At 43.0% G+C, this 17,483-nt stretch overlaps 1 protein-coding gene across 1 annotated transcript; it reads right to left on the bottom strand.

Moving 5' to 3' along the window:
* Positions 1 to 12,327: 12,327 nt before the first annotated feature.
* On the bottom strand, positions 12,328 to 13,260 carry LOC115461974 (olfactory receptor 1361-like). The gene has a single exon (XM_030192024.1). It carries the CDS (start codon positions 13,258 to 13,260, stop codon positions 12,328 to 12,330), a length of 933 nt encoding a protein of 310 aa, XP_030047884.1.
* Between the last annotated feature and the right edge of the window lie 4,223 nt (positions 13,261 to 17,483).

Raw genomic sequence — 17,483 nt, 5'->3', positions numbered from 1 at the left:
TTTCTTGTTTCAGTCTTGGATTCCTGTTTTCTCTGTCTTGTTTCAATCTCCAGCCACTTCTCAGTTCTGTGCCATATTCCCTCAGGCTGCATTTTTCTGTTCCTCTTTGGCTGCCAGGGGCCACGGTGCCACTCTTTGAACTATGCAGCACTGTGATGTCCCATACAGTTGAAACCATGACACTCCTTCCAATGCTAACAGAATATAAGATACAAGGTGTTGCGTTGCTGCCATTCTTTTATAGATAAGCTGGGATGAGTGAGATGAGATATGCATTGTCTGGTACCACCACTGTTTACACGTCCACCTGGCCCCAGTCTCTTGCACAGATCCTGCTGGAAATAGGGACTTTCACTGTGATAAATTGTGTGGTCATTCGCTGTAGAATAACAGATCAGAAGCCCCGAATATAAGCAGGTTTCAAGTGTTTCCAGTGGGTGATCAAGAGGGGCATAATCGAACGCGGACGCCCATTTCCATGGGCGACTATCTCCGAGGACGGGTTCACGAAGGGGCGGGACAGACTGTATTTTCGAAAATAATGGGCGTCCATCTTTTGTTTCGATAATACGGTTGGTGCCGGGCAAATGCATCAGATTTGGGTGGATTTTGAGATGGGCGGTATTGGTTTTCAGCGATAATGGAAACTGAAGCCGCACAGCTCAAAAATGAACAACTCCAAGGCATTTGGTCATGGGAAGGGAGGGATTCGTAGTGCACTGGTCCTCCTCACATGCCAGGATACCAACCGGGCACCCTAGGGGGCACTGCAGTGAACTTCACAAATTGCTTTCAGGTGCATATCTCCCTTACCTTGGGTGCTGAGCCCCCCCCCCCAAAACCCACTCCCCACAACTGTACACCACTACCATAGCCCTAAGGGGTGAAGGGGGCACCTACATGTGGGTACAGTGGGCTTCGGGTGGGTTTTGGAGGGCTCACATTTACCACCACAAGTGTAACAGGTGGGGGGGGGGATGGGCCTGAGTCCACCTGTCTGAAGTCCACTGCACCCACTAACAACTGCTCCAGGGACCTGCATACTGCTGTCATGGAGCTGGGTATGACATTTCAGGCTGGCATACAGGCTGGCAAAAAAAAGTTTTTAAAGTTCTTTTTTTTTGGTGGGAGGGGGTTAGTGACCACTGGGGGAGTCAGGGGAGGTCATCCCCGATTCCCTCCAGTGGTCATCTGGGCAGTTGGGGCACTTTTTGGGGTCTTGTTCGTGAAAAAAAAGGGTCCAAAAAAAGCGGCCCAAATTCTCACTACTGCCGCCCTTCTTTTTTCCATTATCAGCCGAGGGCGCCCATCTCTCCTCGGCTGATAAACATGCTCCAGTCCCGCCTTCACCACGCCTCTGACACGCCCCCGTCAACTTTATTTGTTCCCACGACAGACTGCAGTTGGAGGTGCCCAAAATCAGCTTTCGATTATACCGATTTGGGCGCCCATGAGAGAAGGGCGCCCATCTCCCAATTTGGGTCGAAATATGGGTGTCTTTCTCTTTCGAAAATAAGCCTGTTACTATCCCTGCAGAACCACACTCAAACAGTCCTTCATTACACTAAAAAAAAACCTGAGAGTTTTCAGAAAATATTTCACTCTAGAAACTTTCCGACTTCTAGTCCAATTCTTAATCCTCCCTAGACTGGACTACTGCAATCTAGTGCTAGCCATATGCTCTAACTCAATGATTCACCGTCTACAGCAAGTTAGACTAATCGTTGGATTATCATGGCCTGAATCTCCCCAACCCTACCTTTCTAAACTACACTGGCTACCAGTCAGGGAAAGAATACAGTTTAAACTGGGTGTCACCGCTTTCAGTGTTAAAACAAGCAGGCATTCCTAGATTGTTACCTTCTCTTTCTCCAACTTTATTTCTTGTTACCAAGATGCTTTTGAGAAAAAGATTTATCCCATGTGTAGAGACTCAAGATTTAGGCTTACTGAACTGAGAAATAAAATGCAAAGTCAATAGAAGAATGATTAGATTATGTATTGAAGTTTTTTTTATAGAGGTGACAGAGTTTATGGAGTCCATTAAACATTTCGAAACAGTGTGACAAGGCGGTGGCCATAGCTAGAAGGTTGCTAGGCTGTATAGAGAGAGAGGGGTGACCAGCAGAAGAAAGGAGGTGTTGATGCCCCTGTATAAGTAGTTGGTGAGGCCCCACCTGGAGTATTGTGTTCAGTTTTGGAGGCTGTATCTTGCTAAGGATGTAAAAAGAATTGAAGTGGTGCAAAGAAAAGCTACAAGAATGGTATAGGATTTGCATTACAAGACTTATGAGGAGAAACTTGCTGACCTGAACATATATACCCTGGAGGAAAGGAGAAACAGGGGTGATATGATACAGACGTTCAAATATTTGAAAGGTATTAATCCGCAAATAAAACTTTTCCGTAGATGGAAAGGCGGTAGAACTAGAGGACATGAAATGAGATTGAAGGGGGGCAGACTCAAGAAAAATGTCAGGAAGTATTTTTTCACAGAGAGAGTGGTGGATACTTGGAATGCCCTCCCACAGGATGTGGTGGAGATGAAAACAGTGACGGAATTCAAAAATGCGTGGGATGAACATAAAGGAATCCTGTTCAGAAGGAATGGATCCTCAGAAGCTTAGCACAGATTGGGTGGCAGAGCCGGTGGTGGGAGGCAGGGTTAGTGGTTGGGAGGCAGGGCTAGTGTTGGGCAGACTTCTATGGTCTGTGCCTTGATAATGGCAGATACAAATCAAAGCCAGGTATACACATAAAGTAGCATATATGAGTTTATCTTGTTGGGCAGACTGGATGGACCATACAGGTCTTTCTCTACCGTCATCTACTATGTTACATATGTTACTATTTCGATATGTGGCAGAAACTATATTTGCAGGTTTCTGTAGAACTCACATTTGCACTAGATCTCTATAATCATTACCTAACTATTCAAAAGTGAGCCTTGGGTTTGCAGTCTGAAGGTGATATAACTGAGGCAGCCCCTCATATTTCAGTGGAGAATGGGGAAAGCTCCTCTTGCTCAACTTCAGAGCCTTCCCAGAAACCAACAGCAGAAACAGGGTGGATGCAGTCTCTTAGGGGTATGTTTACTAAGGTGTGTTAGTGTTTTTAATGCGCCTGTAAATTTAAGACGCGTTAAATGCTAACGTACCTATACATTTATATGGGCGTGTTAGCGTTTAACACGCATAAACCGTTTACGCGTGTTAAAAATGTTAACATGCCGCTTAGTAAACATAGGCATTAGTTTGGTATCTATGCTGTAAACTGCCAGTTGCTTGCCTCAGGGAACTAACTGTGTAATGTTAATGCAAGAGTTCATCGTTGTGCCTGATACCTTTGGTTTTGAAAGGGAGACAGGACAAAACTCAAATATATTTTTGCCTTAGATGTGAAAAGCACAGTTGCTGAATCCCCTGTACCTAATCACACTGAAGTCACGGGACAGCATGATTCAGTGGATAAAGGATAGGGAAACATATCCTTTGCCTAAGAAGTTAGATGTTCCAGAAGATAATCCTGTCTGTATAATGTTTAATCAGCAGAGTCCAGTAATAGAAGCAGTGCAGGAAATAGAGGCTGGGTGCCCTGTACTTTAGCATTCTGGAATTGGAAGTCAGCGTGGTACATCTCCTAGAGGGGGTGATAAAGCATCTATTCTGCGTTTGGATTTGACAAAATACATAATCTGAAAAAGCTAGGGAAGATAGGTTAGCAAAGTGGGACAAAACAGTTACTGGGTTACCTTATGATGTAAAAAATTACACTGGTTGCTATATGCCCTGAATGTAAGCCAGCTAAGATAAGAAGGCAGCAGGAATCCTTTGATAAGGTGGGGAGGGGGTGAAGCAAATGGTTCATTGACTCGATATGTGTGTTTTCCTGTTTCCTTCAGCAACTCTGTTGCACAGATTAAAGAGAAGAAATGGAAGCCAGAATGCACCAGATATCATCATAGGCTGGAGTGCCTCCAGGACCAGGTTTGGGAAGCAATGAGATAGGGTGCTACGTGATTCTTTTAGATATAAGTGTTGGTGGCAAATAGAAGTAACACTATAGTGAATTCGTGCAAAAGGATGTTGTTTATTGCACTTAGGGAGTCTTTTACTTAGGAATGCTGGCATTTTTAGTGTGCATTAAAAATAGGCGCATGCTAAACGCTAAAGATGCCCATAGGAATACATTGGCGCCTTTAGCATTTAGCGCACCTATTTTTAGCACATGCTAAAAATGCCAGCGCGCCTTAGTAAAAGACCCCTTAATTTTGTTTACATTAGAATCTTTGAGTTACAATTTAAAATTTCAATTAAAATCCTTAAAATCTGTTAAAATTTTGAAAACCCTTTAAAATCTGAATCCAGTCTAATTAAAAGTTCTATTTTTTTTTCTTCAGTAACAAACCAGTTATAAATATCTCCAATCAAACCATTTTCAATTACAGAGATATAAATCCGTTAAGTAAAAAGTCTTGTTTTGCAGTATTTAAATATGTTTATTAATAGTGCCAAGAAATTGACACTTTTTCTTAAAATATTTTTCTGTTTTCTTTTTACAGGCTCATTTTCGAAAGAGATGGACGTCCAAAAAGGTGGGCGTCCATCTCACAGAGACGTCCAAATCGGTATAATCGAAACCCGATTTTGGATGTCTTTCTCGGATGTCTGTCGCAAGGACGTCCAAATCTCAAGGGGGCATATCGGAGGCGTGTTCAAGGCGGGACTTGGGCGTTCCTAAGACTTGGACATCTTTGAGCCATAATGGAACAAAGCAAAGACGTCCAGGACTAAAACTTGGTTGTTTTCATCTAGACCTGTTTTTATTACGAATAAGGCACAAAAAAGTGCTCAAAATGACCAGATGACCACTGGAGGGAATCGGGTATGACCTCCCGTTACTCCCCCAGTAGTCACCCTCTCCCACCCTCAAAAAACATGATTAAAAATATTACTTGCCAGTCTCTATGCCAGCCTCAGGTGTCATACTCAGGTCCATGCAGGTCCCTGGAGTAGTTTAGTAGTAGGTGCAGTGCACTTCAGACAGGTGGACCCAGGCCCATACCCCCCCACCTGTTACATTTGTGGAGGAAATAGCGAGCCCTCCAAACCCCACCAGAAACCCTCTGTACCCACATCTAGGTGCTATGGTAGTGGTGTACAGTTGGGGGTAGTGGACTTTGGGGGGGGGGGGTTTGGGGGGCTCAACACACAAGTTAAGGGACCTGTGTACCTGGGAGCAATTTATGAAGTCCAATGCAGTGCCTCCTAGGGTGCCCGATTGCTGTCCTGGCATGTCAGGGGGACCAGTCTACTAAAAATACTGGCTCCTCCCACATCCAAATGGCTTTGCGTTCGAAAATGGCCGAAAATCAAAGTCATCCAAATCCAAGGACATCCATGGTATTTTTGAACACAAAGATGGATGTCCATCTTTTTTTCGAAAATGACCTTTTCCCCGCCTCCCAATTTGGACGTTTTACAAAGACGTCCAAATTCCAACTTAGACGTTTCTTTCGAAAATGTCCCTCTGTCTCAGGTAATTAGGCTTCGTTCTGTTTCTGTGAGTCTGACGTTCTGCATGTTGTATACGTGCAGGACGTCAGACAGACTCAGAAACCAAACGAAGCAAGAAGACTTCAGCTGGCGGGGGTGGGGTCCCCCGCCAGCAAAGGTAGGAGACGGCGACGGCAGGTTGGCGGCGGGGGGGGGGGGGGGTTGAGAGGGTCGTTGGCAGGGGTTCCAGGGCCAAATCTACGGGGGCCCTGGCCCCCGTGGCCCCATAGCAGCTACGCCCCTGATGCGTACACTGCTGATTACCGCCCAGATAGCGCTGCCTGTTTGAAAAATATTTTTGGACTTGCATAAAAATTTGAATTACCGCGGTAGTTCCAAATTGATGTGTGTTGTGCATGCGTAGGTGCCTACATGGCTTACCCTGTTTTCCCGAAAGTAAGACATCCCCCAAAAATGAGACCTAGTAGAGGTTTTCCTGAATTGGTAGATATAAGGCCTCCCCCGAAAGTAAGACCTAGCAAATTTTTGTTTGAAAGCAGGACCGCCGAGAGCCGGACAAGGCCGCCCCCGGGCTGCGCCCCCCCCACCCGAGGTCACCGGGCCCCCCCCTCCACCCATCCTCCGTCGCTCCCGGAACTAACCTTAAACGCCTCCTTTCACCTTCGCAGCAAGCAGCAGCAGGGCTGACCTCTCCTTCCTTCCGTGCCCCGCCCTCGCGGACGTTACGTCAGGTGAGGGCGGGACACGGAAGGAAGGAGTGGCCTGCTCTGCTGCTGCTTGCTGCGAAGGTGAAAGGAGGCGTGTAAGGTTAGTTCTGGGAGCGACGGAGGGCGGGCGGGCCAACCCTGATCCAACCCCGATGTTTCCCCCGAAAAATAAGACAGCCCCTGAAAATAAGACCTAGCGCATTTTTGGGGGCAAAAATTAATATAAGACAGTGTCTTATTTTCGGGGAAACATGGTAGTAAAAGGGCCCCTCAGTGCGTCAACCACCATCAGGTATAATGTGTAGAAAAAACAGTACTTATTTACTCCATACTATAGCGCCATCTAGTGACAATATGCCTTTATTACTGTAACTATGGTAAGAGCAGAGTTGGAAAGTCAGTGGCTCTAGGTCAGAAACAGCAGTGTTCCTGTTTGGTTCCTATTGTTGTGAGAGGTGGTAGGGAGTCAAGGAAAAATCAGTGGCAGCTGAAGCAGCTCTACTTTAAACCTAGAGTTAAGACCATTTAAAATGTGCTACAAAGAGAGGGAATAGGCAGAATGAGAACAGGACTAGCTGAAGGGTATCTAACACCCTAGGCAAATCTTTAGTCACATTCCACACCCATACTCCATACTCTCAATTCTGTTGCCCTAGGTGAATGCCTAGTATATCTAGTGGTAGGGCTAGCCCTGAGTGAGAGGGGTAGCATTCAAGTCAGCTCCAACTGCTGTAACAAAGGGGTGAGGGTGGGGAGCTAGTTAAGAACCACAGCAAATCTAGATGAAAAGTCCTCCACCTACAGTCCTACCAGTGGAGGGTGCTGTTTCACTATCACATTTCCAATAGTGAGGGACAGGGAAGCTCTGTAGGACTCCAGGGAATCTGCCTGTCCTTAGAGACTGAAAGCACAGTATTGAAGTATCACCCCTAGTGGCAGCAATGCAGTTGGAGGACTCCCGCTCAGCTTAGAGGGAACAGTGGTGAAGGCTGATGCTATTACTTGTTTAAAAAAGCTTACAAAATGGATCCCTCATAACAATCTGACTCCTAAACTACACCAGACACAAGTTACATTGGAACTCTTTTAATTTGCCTATTTTATTTACTGATAATTACACCATGTCCTGATATCATTATGTTATGTTGTTACCCATTCATCCACTTCTTACTCAACATAATTTTTGTATGCACTTTAATAGCAAAATTTCTGAAATTCTTCTCCGTTAATACGATTGCCCCAATATTCCTATACACCTTATCTGTTATATATACTCTGATTCTCTATTCCATCAATATGATTGTAGTATTATATTGTAAGCCACATTGAGCCTGCAAATAGGTGGGAAAATGTGGGATATAAATGCAGCAAATAAATAAATAAATAAATAAAAGTCATCTTTAGGGGAAACAGAAGCTTGGGACTGGAGAGACCTGCGAAATAAAATAAGGGGGCATCTATTTATTATGGAGGTATTTTCATGAGGGGCCCTTTTACCAAGCTGCGGTAAAAGGAGCCCTACGTGAGCACCCAGTCATGTTTTTGCTGCGTGCTGAGGCCTCCATTACTGCGAAGGGTAAAAAGGTGAAAAAAAGAAATGGCCGTGCGGTATGTTCACACTTGCTGCATATCCATTTGGGGGGAGGGGTGGGGGAGCACTTACTGCCACCCATTGAGGTGGCAGTCCATGCTGCCTGGTTACAGTCGGGTAGCCACAGTGGTAAAATACAGAAATAAATTTCTATTGCACCAGAAATGGTGCACGCTGGGGGTAGATTTACAGCTGGGCTACTGCAGTAGCCTGGCAGTAGTTCCAGATTGGCGCACGGCATAAAGCAGAGAGCACAGGTGCATGAACGGAAGGGAGTGGGCAGGTGAGCCGGACCTCACAAAAATGGTGCCGGTACACTGTACCGGTGCGTACCGGCACAAAAAAAGCACTGGGGATGTGAGAGGGAATATGGATTCTCATACAGAAAGCTGCACATCACTCTTTTTAAAATTCAATACTAACCATTCACAATAGTTCGTTTGCTTGTGTGCCTTTAAAGCCTAAAAAAAAAAAAAAAAAAAAAGCCTTTTTTATTTCCTGAAAGAAAAAACATCTGTCTGACACTAGGGCTTGTGCGGGGGGAGGGGTGGAATCTGGGATTGAGTCTTTTTTTGCAGTTTTATAAGTCAGCACGTATTGAAAGCCTGATAAGCCATACCCTCCAATGGCTTCTTGTGAAGGTTATCTTAAAACAGCTTTTTGCTCTGCTGCCTGATACTTCATGCTGTGAAAAATCAGAGGGAGCGAAAAACAAATAGAGGACTCGATCCAATTTAAAATCGTTAGAGCATGATATCCTTTTGAAAGAAAAAAAAAGGAAACAGTCTGAAGGCTAAAATGCCTATTTTCTTTCATTCCTCCAAGACTGTAGAGCAGTGTTTCCCAAGTCTGGTCCTGGAGTACCCCTTGCCAGTCAGGTTTTCAGGATATCTACAATGAATATGCATGAAAGAGATTTGCATATAATGGAAACAGTGTATGCAAATCAAATTCATGCATATTCATTGTAGATATCCTGAAAACCTGACTAGCAAGAGGTACTCCAGGACTGGACTTGGGAAACACTGCTGTAGAGGGCAGTGTCAGGGGTATTTGATGTCACTTCCCATTATGTGACCCCATTCAAGATGGTGGCGAGTAGTGTGAAACAGGAAGTGATGTGATATATACAGTGCTTGCCATCATCTTAGAAAAAAGGGAATGACTATAAAGTCACTTCCTGTGACATCACTGAAAGGGGTGGGGTTATATAAAAGGGGCAAGGCTATGACATCAAATCTGGTGATGTTATCAAAGGGGTGGATATGAGCAGGGAGTGGGCAGGGCTTGGGCAGAGCATGAACGGGGCTTGGGCATGTCCTGATTGGCTGAGACTCTGGAACCTTTTTAAAAAATTGGCGTTACATTGGCCACCCTCCAAGCTTCCGGTATCGTGCTTGATTTTGAAGATAAATTACATGTTACTAGCAGTACTTCCACAAGTTCATTTCTCAATTCTGTCAGTACTCTGGGATGAATACTATTTGTTCCAGGAGATTTGCTACTCTTCAGTTTGTCAAATTGAGCCTTCCTGACTCAAGAAAAATGTCAGGAAGTATTTTTTCATGGAGAGAGTGGTGGATACTTGGAATGACCTCCCGCGGGAGGTGGTGGAGATGAAAACGGTAACAGAATTCAAAAATGTGTGGGATAAACATAAAGGAATCCTGTTCAGAAGGAATGGATCCTCAGAAGCTTAGCGGAGATTGGGTGGCAGAGCCGGCGGTGGGAGGCAGGGCTAGTGCTGGGCAGGCTTCTACTGTCTGTGCCCTGAAAATGGCAGATAAAAAATCAAGGTCAGGTATACACATAAAGTAGCAGATATGAGTTTACCTTGTTGGGCAGACTGGATGGACTATACAGGTCTTTCTCTGTCATCATCTACTATGTTACTATCAGGCTTATTTTCGAAAGGGATCGCCGGCGATCTTCCGACATAAATTGGGAGATGGCCGGCGAACTCCTGATCCCGGCCAAATCGGTATTATCGAAAGTTGATTTTGGCTGACTTCAACTGCTGTTTCATCGTGGTGCCGGCCAGCCTTCAAGGGGGCATGTTGGGAGGGTAGCGAAGGCGGGATTGGGGCGTGGGTACGAGATGGCCGGCTTCGCCTTATAATGGAAAAAAAGACGCCGGCTCGAATGAGCATTTTGCTGGCCGGACTTGGTCCATTTATTTTTAGGACCAAGTTCGGAAAAAGTGCCCCAACTGACCAGATGACCACCGGAGGGAAGCGGGGATCACCTCCTCTTACTCCCCCAGTGGTCACCAACCCCCTCCCACCCCCCCAAAAAACTTTTTTTGCCAGCCTGTATGCCAGCCTGAAATGCCATACCCAGCTCCTTGACAGCAGTATGCAGGTCCCTGGAGCAGTTTTTAGTGGGTGCAGTGCACTTCAGGCAGGTGGTCCCAGGCCCATCCCCCCCTACCTGTTACACTTGTGGTGGTTAATGTAGAGCCCTCCAAAACTCCCCCAAACCTACTGTACCCACATGTAGGTGCCCCCCTTCACCCCTTAGGGCTATGGTAATGGTGTACAGTTGTGGCGAGTGGGTTTGGGGGGGGATTTGTGGGGGCTAAGCACACAAGGTAAGGGTGCTATGCACCTGGAAGCTATTTTTGTTTTTTAATTTTTGTAAGTGCCCCCTAGGGTGCCCGGTTGGTGTCCTGGCATGTGAAGGGGGCCAGTACATTACAAATGCTGGTTCCTCCCATGCCCAAATGCCTTGCATTTTGCCGGGTTTGAGATGGCCGGGCCCGGTTTCCATTATGGCTGAAAACCGAAGCCGGCCATCTCATATAAACCCAGCGATCTGCTGGCGATCCTGTTGTAAACCCGGCGAGTGATTTGGCCGGCGCCAAGCGTATTTTCGAAAATACTCTTGGCTCCACCCGCTTACGGTGCCGGCCCAGAAGATGGCCGGCCATCGATTTGGCCGGCGCCGTTTGATTATGCCCCTCTATGCTACTATGTAACCTGGAAGTAGGCATGTCACCTGTCAAAATCAATCAGTTTGACAAAAGCAGATGAGATACACTGCTCATAGGGATTAGCATTCCGAATTGCTGACTACTTGGCAGATGCTGTTAACTGGATAAGTGTTTTTGAATGCAAGTTTCAGAACCAAGAACAGCTCATGCTATTTCAGCACAGAGGTAAATGTCCATCCTGCTGTCCTAAGTTAACTGGATAGTTATCCAGGTACTGCCACTGGAATATCAGAGGTGCCTGCGTAACTCTCAGCTCTACCACGTTTCCATTCCCAGACCAACCCAGTACTATACAAATAATACTGCAGTGGTCTCCCCATATTTTCAAGAGCACTATCTGGTTATATGCCATTGAAAATCTGGGAATCTCCTGCTGAATATCAGCCTCATAGTGACTAGCAAGGGGAAACATCCTCATTCAGCCCAGCTAACTAGACCAGTCAATCATTTTAGTATCAACCAACTTCAGCCAGTGCAGTGTGGATTTCTTTTCATTTATAACTTGCATATGTCTATTTTTAATTTTTTAATTTTACTCGAAAATATTATGGTGAAAGGCATATATAATAATGTGAAGGAATGAGAGACCATAAACATGTGCCCAACTTTATTTTGGCCAAGAACTAAATGCTTATAACTGCAGTGAGCACGTGAAATGTATCACTTCAGGGAGTCTGCTGACCTATATCTCATTAATGTATCACATTTTGACTGCCCCATTGGTAATTTATTTCAAAACACCAATATCACAGAAAATATTAGAATTCAAATTAATATTTCAGTCTCAAAACAGATAGGCAGTCATTGCAGGGCTGGAGAGGATAATCTGAAAGCACATACGTGTCATCAATAGTAATTAGGTAAATGAAGGCCCAGATAAATAAAATCTATTTCCTCAAGTTAACCACAAGAGTCAGCAGCAAAACAAAGGTTAGAAATAAGGCACAGGGGATACAGTGATTTGCTGAACATCGTACAGCCAGAATTAGTCCTAGAGCAAGGATTAGAACCAAGTCACAGTTGACTGCCCAAAAAAAGAAATAGCTTCTTCGGGTGTTTTCAAGTGTGGACACCTCTGGATGATTTCTTTACCTAATTCTTACAGTTCCTCATCTGGTCAGTGGTATGTTATCAGCCAGTTGTATCTTCTATGCTGTTATTACATTGCCTATGGAAAGTAAATACATATTTAAGAACAAAAAGAAAAGAAAACAAACAAATGAGAAAAATAAACCTATGAAGCTCACACATGGAGAATATGAAGAGCCAGGTATTAGAACTGAGGTACAAAGGGATAAAATAATTTGCTGAATTCAAATGCTCAAAGTCATTGGCTGAACTAGAGATGCAAACTTATTGTATGTCAAGCAATACCTGTTGTACACTGCCTTGGGTGAATCTCTTCATAAAGACAGTTAAAAAAATCCCAATCAATCAATCAATCAATCAATTATGTCTTCCATTTGAAAGTCGTTTCCCCCAAATACTGTAACAACTGAGTTCGTCAAGACTTGACCTTACTCAGTGAACAGGTTGGCAGAGTCGTAGAAGCTTAGCCAGGGCCCCTTTCACTTCAGTATTTCTCAGACTGTAAATGAAAGGGTTAATCATGGGGGTCACAGAGGAGTAGACAGCACTCACTGCTCTATCATAGTCCAGTGAGGAACTGGAAGATGGCCGAAAGTAGATGAACATTACTGTGCCATAGAAGAAGACCACCACAGTGAGGTGGGAGGAGCAGGTGGAAAAGGCCTTGCTTCTTCCTTGGGCAGAGCGTATCTTCAGGATGGCTGAGATGATGCGGAAGTAGGAGAGGACAATGAAGAGAAAAGGACCCATAACTACCAAAGCACCCTCACTAAACATGGCAGACTCACTCATGGAAGTGTCAGAGCAGGACAGCTTCAGCAGTGGTGGGATATCACAGAAGAAGTGTTGAATGGTGATGGAACCACAGAAGGATAATTGGGAGAGCAATAGGCTATGCAAAGTGGAGTTGAGAGCAGCTACTGCCCAGGATCCAGCTACCAACCCAAGGCAAAGCCTCTTGCTCATCACCATGGAATAGTGCAGGGGGTTACATATTGCCACATAACGGTCAAAAGCCATCACAGCCAAGAGGAGGAACTCCATACTGCCCACAAAAAACAAGAAGTAGACTTGTACAATGCAGGCAGGCAAAGAAATGGTCTTCTGCTCAGACAGCAGATCCCTCAGAAGCCGGGGGACAGTAGTCGAGCTAAGACACATGTCCACCAGAGAAAGATTGCCCAAGAAAAAGTACATGGGAGTATGGAGACGCTGATTAAAAGCAATCGCCAGGATGATGAGGCTGTTTCCCATTATGGTGATAAGATACAAGGAAAGAAAAAGTACAAACAGAAGAGTCTGATACTTAGGGAGGTCTGAAAAACCCAGGAGGAAAAATTCCAACACTTTGGTTTCATTGTCCATTTCTGCTGGTGGGAATAAACTGCACCTGTGGACAAGCAAAAGAAGGTGAAAATTCAAGGAGTATTTGTTGGGCTAATTCATGATGGATTAATCTACTAGTCTATTCCACATTACAGACCCTGGAATGCCATGCTAGCCTATTATCATGGACAAATCAAGAACACATCACAGACAGATGAATTGCGGATCTTCATCAGCGCAGATAAAATCTAAATTCCCATATCAGCAGTAGTTGTATAAAGCATTTTCCACATGAAAGGTATGTTTTAAACATTGAGAAAGACTGTTATAATACTGTGCAGGGATATATACACATAAATAGTAGGAAAAATATCTGAACAAGCATGATTTGTTAATGAAAACTCAATCGATATTCAGAAGCGGTTTTACTACAGAAATGCTTCTGGACTCTTTGATATCTGAAATCGGCGGCCTTTGATCTGGTAGACATTCCATTTTGCTGGGTGTCCTGGAAGAGAAGGGAATTACTGAAAATCTCATGTCTTGATTTGAGAGGTTTTTATGACATAGAACATATCAGGTAAAAATGTGATCAAAATCATTGGATACTTGGAAGTCAGTGTTGGGGGTACCACAAGGCTCATCCCTTTCCCCAATGATGTTTAATGTTTTGATGTCTATACCGAATACGTTTTTTGACCTCTCTAAGGTGAGCATATACTCACAAGCTGATGACATAACTATAATGATTCCTGAATTAATATCAATTGAGGCTAGCTTGATAGATATCTGCCAGTGTTTTCAAAAGCTGGAATGCTGGGCCAATCAGTTCAGACTGAAGCTCAACATTAAAACAAAATATGATTTTATGGCTCTAGCCACCTTCAAAAGAGCCATTCTGCCATAAGTTTTCTATTATAAATGAGGATTTATAATCTTCACTAATCGTATTAGGTGTCATATTGGATCCCAGTTTATCTATGTCTTGCAAATCAAAGAATTGATAAGAAAAGTATTTGTTAAATGCACAATTTTAGGAAGTATTTCTTGCAAGACTGTTTTCAGTTAGTGGTACAGGCAATTGTATCATCAGAGTTAGATTACTACAATTTGCTGTATTTGGGATGTATTGATAACACTATATGACAGTTGCAGTTGATGCAAAACACTGCTGCTAAACTGATTTTTGGGAAATATAAGTTTGACAGAGTCTCTCCACTGCTGTGTAGCCTTCATTGGCTTCCTATTGAGGAATGATCTCAGTTTAAAATAGGTACTTCGGTTCATATAATTTTGTATGGTCAGGCACTGGAAAACGTGGTCACATTGATTATTCTGTTCTCCTCTGAATAGTAAATCAATGAGACAAGTAAAATTTAAACAAAAGGGAGTGGAGATGGACAAATCTAATTCCAACACAAGAGTAACTTAAAAAGTCTTTAATTAGAAAGTCTAAAATACATAAATACAGTGGACTTGACACAGATTTGCGTTTTGGTGCCCAAGTGCCTACCTCAGGAATCAACCTTTCAGTTTCGAAGGTTATGAACATCAATGTTCACAAAGTATTTGAAAGAAAAGTGTGCTCAATTGTACATACCACATACATGAAGCCAATGTAGAACGCAGACTGTAGTGATTTGTGAGAGATTCACTGAAATTGTCATGGGATGCCTATAAAGCTTTCATCAGTGGTGAAGTGGTAGCATTCCTAAAATAGCGTTTACAGAAGGAGAAAAAGTCTTCAGGATGAAATCAAACAGCTTGAATCCCTTCTCTTTCAAAAAATGGATTTTAAGTTTATGTCCAAACTATAGCATTTAAAATTTCAATATTATTCTTTTTTTATTTGCAAATTGCCAATCTAAATTCCAAGAATAAATCTTGATATATAAAAGAAAAGTAATATTAGACATTAATGTATATCACATTACAAAATAGGAAATATTATATTGTTTATTTATTTATTGCATTTGTATCCCACATTTTCCCACATATTTGCAGGCTCAATGTGGCTTACCTTGCTCCTTCGTGGGGTCACCACGACAGAATGGCATATACAGTTATAATTTCATAAGAATATGGGAAACATAGTCTATAAAAGTATCATGTATAAAGATATCAATATCGGAACAACAGGTAAACACGGCAATGTACTAATGTTCAAATGATGGATCGTTATGGTATATTCTGTTAAAGAGGTGGGTCTTCAAGGATTTCCGAAAGTTGAATTGGTCGTGCATTTTTTTCAAAGCAGTTGGTAGTGCATTCCATATTATTACATCTTTAGTCCACAATTGACTGAAGGAACAAAACACAATACCTAGGAAAAAGAACACAGTTTCCTCTCTATTCAAGAAATATAAGGAGTCTAGGAAGGAGTATTCAGGATTATATTCAAATTAATTTACGGAGTAGATGTAACTACTGCTCTTGGCTGTGAAAGTGGAGTTACAACAGTCTTGGAATCCAAGAATGAAGTTAAATGTGTAGGCTCAAAGAATACATATTTCACTGAGTTCAATTTCAATACACATTTACAGGGGAAATTCAACTAGAAAAGACCTCCTAGTTGCACCCCTCGTGGACGAAGTTTAAGGAAAAAGCTGATTCTTCTGTTGGGTTAATTTAGAAACATCTGGAAACATTCTAATCTTATAGTTCAGAAAAAGTTCTTCTCTGTGACGGAAAAATTGTTTCAAAATCCAGTCTCTGTCAAGTTGTACAAAAGCCACTATTAAAGTTATGGGCTCAATACCCAAATTGTTATCTTCAAGTACCTATGTAAGGTTTAAAGTCTCAAAAGATACTTCAGACCCTTCAGCCACAGGTTGTTCAGTAGTTTTCTTTTTATAAGGCAATAGGTAATAGATTTTAGGAATTGGGGAATAAGCTTGTTCCGGAACCTTCAATATCTCAGACAAATATTTTTTAAATGTTATAAGAGGAGCAATTAAGGGTTGTTTAAGAAAATTTATTAAATGTAATGTTTTAGACCTCTGTTGATTTTCCAATTTTTCAATCTTATTATGAAGCAACAAGTTCTCTTCAATCATATTTGCTTGTATTTGTTGAAGAGTTTGAATATCCTTAAACATTAATTTTAATCTTTTTATCCATTGTTGAAATTTTATTCTCCAATATAGATACTTTCTCTGAAGGAATTTGAGCTTGTTGAAACACTGATAATAAGTTTTGAGAAAAAGATGTTTCTAAACCCACTAAAGCTTCCCAAATAGTGTCCAGGGTAATAGTATCTGGTTTAATAGGCAAAAAAGACGTGGAGGGGCATAATCGAACGCGAACGCCCATCTCCATGGGCGTCTATGTCCGAAAACGGGTATGTGAAGAGGCGGTTTGAACCGTATTTTCAAAAAAGATGGGCGGCCATCCTTCATTTCGAAAATACAGGTTTTGTATGGACCAAATGCCATGGATTTGGTCCTTTCTGAGATGTGCGTTTTTTTTTTGCGATAATGAAAACTAAAAATGCCCAGCTCAGAAACGTCCTAATCCAAGCCATTTGGTCGTGGGATGGACAACTGTACAACAGTACCATAGCTCTTAGGGGTGAAGGGGTCAAGTACAAGTGGGTACAGTGGGTTTTAGAGGCCTCCCATTTACCACCACAAGTGTTACGGGTGGGGGGGGGGGGATGGGCCTGGGTCTGCCTGCCTGAAGTGCACTGCAGTACCCACTAAAAGTGCTCCAGGGACAGGACTTGTTGCTGCTGTATAACCTTGGCACACCAGTCCACACCTGAAGACTAATCTCTTGGAAAAAGTCCTTTATTTGAATAAGCACGTTTACTCACAGTTAACTGCAGATCAGAGGTTGTGCCCCACTGGCAAAGAGTCTCCCTGGTACTGAGATTAGCAGTAGGTCAGAGCTGGCAGAATGGTGTACAATGCTCAATTAACCCCTAGCTGCAATAGTAGAACAGCCACTCCATTCAAGGCATCCCTGGCAGAAATGCCATCATACAAAGTGCTGTGCTTTTATATATGCCTGTCTGTCCTAACAGGATCCCCAGATATTTCCAATCACCATTCAAGACATATCCATCAGCGGCATTGGGAAAGTGACCTATATAACATAACAGAGAGTCTTGAAGACCACAAAACCCTTGTAATTCTAAGTGGTTAGTAAAATAAGAGCTGGAGCAAATTCCAGGAATAACATAAAACCAGAGAAAATTCAAAACATTGAATAGTACAATAATAATCTAAGCATAGAAAATTGTAAATTACACTTATAGTCAT

The sequence above is a fragment of the Microcaecilia unicolor genome, chromosome 2 (genome assembly GCF_901765095.1).
Source record: "Microcaecilia unicolor chromosome 2, aMicUni1.1, whole genome shotgun sequence".
Taxonomy (NCBI): domain Eukaryota; kingdom Metazoa; phylum Chordata; class Amphibia; order Gymnophiona; family Siphonopidae; genus Microcaecilia; species Microcaecilia unicolor.
This window is presented reverse-complemented; position numbering and strand designations above follow the sequence as displayed.

Bases quoted from the DNA above. Each gene is read 5' to 3' on its own strand.
- LOC115461974 (XM_030192024.1), bottom strand. From the start codon at position 13,260: ATGGACAATGAAACCAAAGTGTTGGAATTTTTCCTCCTGGGTTTTTCA.